Source organism: Xiphophorus maculatus, chromosome 22 (genome assembly GCF_002775205.1).
Source record: "Xiphophorus maculatus strain JP 163 A chromosome 22, X_maculatus-5.0-male, whole genome shotgun sequence".
Classification (NCBI taxonomy): Eukaryota; Metazoa; Chordata; class Actinopteri; order Cyprinodontiformes; family Poeciliidae; genus Xiphophorus; species Xiphophorus maculatus.
Genome location: NC_036464.1, coordinates 19777855 through 19780723, shown reverse-complemented (window position 1 = coordinate 19780723; position 2869 = coordinate 19777855). Strand labels below are relative to the sequence as shown.

Sequence of the window (2869 nt, the reverse complement as noted above, 5' to 3'; positions counted from 1 at the left end):
TCATGCTATTTGAGAAAATATCAATTTCTACATTCATTACTTAATCCAACATATAAAGTAGAATTGTTTTCTACGTGATTTTTAAGCTCATCTCCCCTGGCTATAAGAGTATTTAGTTCAGATATAAATACCAAATTGTGAATACTTCTGCACAATTTTTTCCCTCAGTTTTTAAATCAGTAATTGAAAAGTCAACTACTCAGAAATCTGTGTGCTTCTCCCTCCTCTGTTCATTAAGTTAATGAAAACTTTTAACAGCTTGACAGGAAGTCCTTAAGTGTTCCTGAGACACGCTTTGATTTATAAATAGGAATCAGATTTTATGCTTTGCGTTTGTTGTATGTGAATAATAGTTAGTTTACACAAAGAATGAATTATAATCTTTACAAAGAAAATCTGATAGAACTCTAAAATCCCAAAGAGAACTCAGTTTAAGCCAGAGAAAACCTGATCATTGAAACCAGAGCTACAAATATCCATCTTATACAAAAAATAAAGCCAAAATGTAAAGTGAGTGCCATCCCTTTCGCATTTCATAAGACGGTGTCTCCATATTGCAAAGTAATGTCTGGGAACACACTTGTTGAATGAAATTACCCCTCGCATACAAAATCGAACTACAAGTAAAAACCAAAATTTAATCAAACTAGAAGAAGCTTGTGCCAAAATACAACTCAATCACTTAGTACAAAAAGACACAGTTGGGTGACGAGACATATGAACTTGTTTTTCATCAACTTTACAATCTTCCAGTAGTTCTATGTCTTCATATCTCCCTGAAGGGAGGAAAGTATATCTTTCACTCGTCTCCAGGCAAACACGATATTCATATTCTGCTGTTAAAGTGGGTCATACGAACTTTTAGCAGAAAACTGTCCATCAACTCAATCCAGCCGTGATAACACAAACACCCACAGCTCACGACAATTTACTCTAAGCATCATCGGGTTTGTCTGCCGGTGGCCCACAAGGCTGCAGCATCTTCTCCATCAAGTTGAAGCGGACCCGCGCTTTGCTCTCGTTCTCGGCAACAGAGAAGTAGTTGAGCAGGTCGAAGTGCCCCATGTAGGAGCAGTAAGAGTCACGGTGCTGGTTGACCAGCCACTCCCACTTGCTGGTGTCAGCATGTCCTGTACCGATGTACTTGGACTGGAGATGCTCCAGCTGACTGTGGATGTTGTAGCGGTCCGTCATTCTGGCTCAGGTTAGGCCAAGGGAGTCTAAATGGGGAAAGTAAAAAAAAGGTTACAGAGCTTTGCGCTGGTGAGTAAGAAGAAAATGAGGTAATCGAAAAGAAATGTTAACACTATTATCAATGTTACCAATTGCTTTTAAATCATAACTGAACTTGATTTTTCTTAATCCTGTTTCAAAAGTGCATTGCACTCATCAGACATTACAGCCATACTTAACACTTAAACTGAGAAAAAAGCATTTAGATATGCTTTTCCTTCAACGTAATTTGACTTTAATTAAAAATAACTGTGTTCCTACACCTGATGAATAGAAAATGCTATAATTTAACAACCTAATTAATAGACTATTTCTGAATAGCAGGTCCAAGTAAATGGAAAACCCAAACAACCAAAGCCACTTAAATTAAACATCTGCAACTTTTACCTTGCAGTGTTAGCAGCTCTTCTACTATTTAAATTAGTATATGAGATCAAGCATTGTGTGGTTTAGCAAAGTATCTGAAGTTCTACAGAATTACTATTGATTACAGAAAATCTGTGTAAATCTAATGGCTCTGTGGGATTTTAGGACAGGCATGTAGTTGCAAAGAAAGACGTATAATATAATAATCTTGAATGCAAGATGGTGTGTGACTTCTGTGCACAAACCACGCAATGACCACTATCTATGCATGATTCTGGAAACTAAAGTTTTATTTCTTTCACAAGTCTGGTTACATTTATGCAATGCAAAAATATTTAATGAATCTGGTGAATCTCAATTTACTTTACGTGTTTTTTAAAGTAAATTTCTTAAAATACATGGAGCAGTCCGTGTCCCTTCACCATTTTTGTGCCATTTCTTCCCTTCAAAGCGGATTTTTAACGTAATTTCTTTAATGTCCTTGTTTTCAAACTTCATCAGAATGTCTATTACATTTTCACATATATATATAATGGAGTAAAATCTTTCTTAAGGAGATTTTAATCATTAAAGATGGTGTTTAAGGTGGTGAAGTTACGTAAAAAAAAACAAAAACGTATTTATTCTGTTGACGTCTCGGTTACTTCTTCCTTGTACCATAGCATATTTACAGATATGTTAAAACGCCACGCTAGTGATGAAATGTCTTGCATTCATTTTTAACTCGTTTCTGCGTGTATAAATGCATTATTTTATCTCGCTTTTATAAACGTACCGTTTACAAGCTAAAGATAATTGTCGCGCGTTTAGCCTGCATGCTAACGTGAGCAAAAGCTACTCGTTGTTAGCCGACAGAGTCTTTAATTTACGCCACTCTCGTTTATAAATACCAGTTTTAGAGTCAAATACGTCTATAAATGCGAAACATACTTACACAAAATATCCCACAAAGGAGGTGAAACTTGCTGATTAAATCCTCAATCAAACGCGCCTGAGCAACCTTTTCCGGCTGGTCCCCTGCAATTGTGAACGGTTGAAACAAAGCCTTCAATCTTCGGTTCCGTTTCAAATATTTTGCGCCTGTTCGTTTTTAGATTCAAACAAGTGCGTGTTTGCACGACAAGTTGAACACACTATGATTAAAATCAATTTGATTGTTAAAATAAGGAATGATTCACATAAGACGAAAGCATGATAGGGCAAATACAATAGTAAATCCAAACATTTTTTTTTCTGTTTAGCTTCCTGGACATATGGGGATCGTTTTTTA

The 2869-nt window shown here is 36.1% G+C and overlaps 1 protein-coding gene across 1 annotated transcript; it reads right to left on the bottom strand.

Moving 5' to 3' along the window:
- Positions 1 to 612: 612 nt before the first annotated feature.
- On the bottom strand, positions 613 to 2622 carry sf3b5 (splicing factor 3b subunit 5). Its single transcript, XM_005804170.3, has 2 exons — positions 2534 to 2622; positions 613 to 1220 (listed from the first exon to the last, which is right to left on the bottom strand). Exon 2 carries the CDS (start codon positions 1192 to 1194, stop codon positions 934 to 936), a length of 261 nt encoding a protein of 86 aa, XP_005804227.1. The 5' UTR covers positions 1195 to 1220; positions 2534 to 2622; the 3' UTR covers positions 613 to 933.
- Between the last annotated feature and the right edge of the window lie 247 nt (positions 2623 to 2869).

Bases quoted from the DNA above. Each gene is read 5' to 3' on its own strand.
- sf3b5 (XM_005804170.3), bottom strand. From the start codon at position 1,194: ATGACGGACCGCTACAACATCCACAGTCAGCTGGAGCATCTCCAGTCC.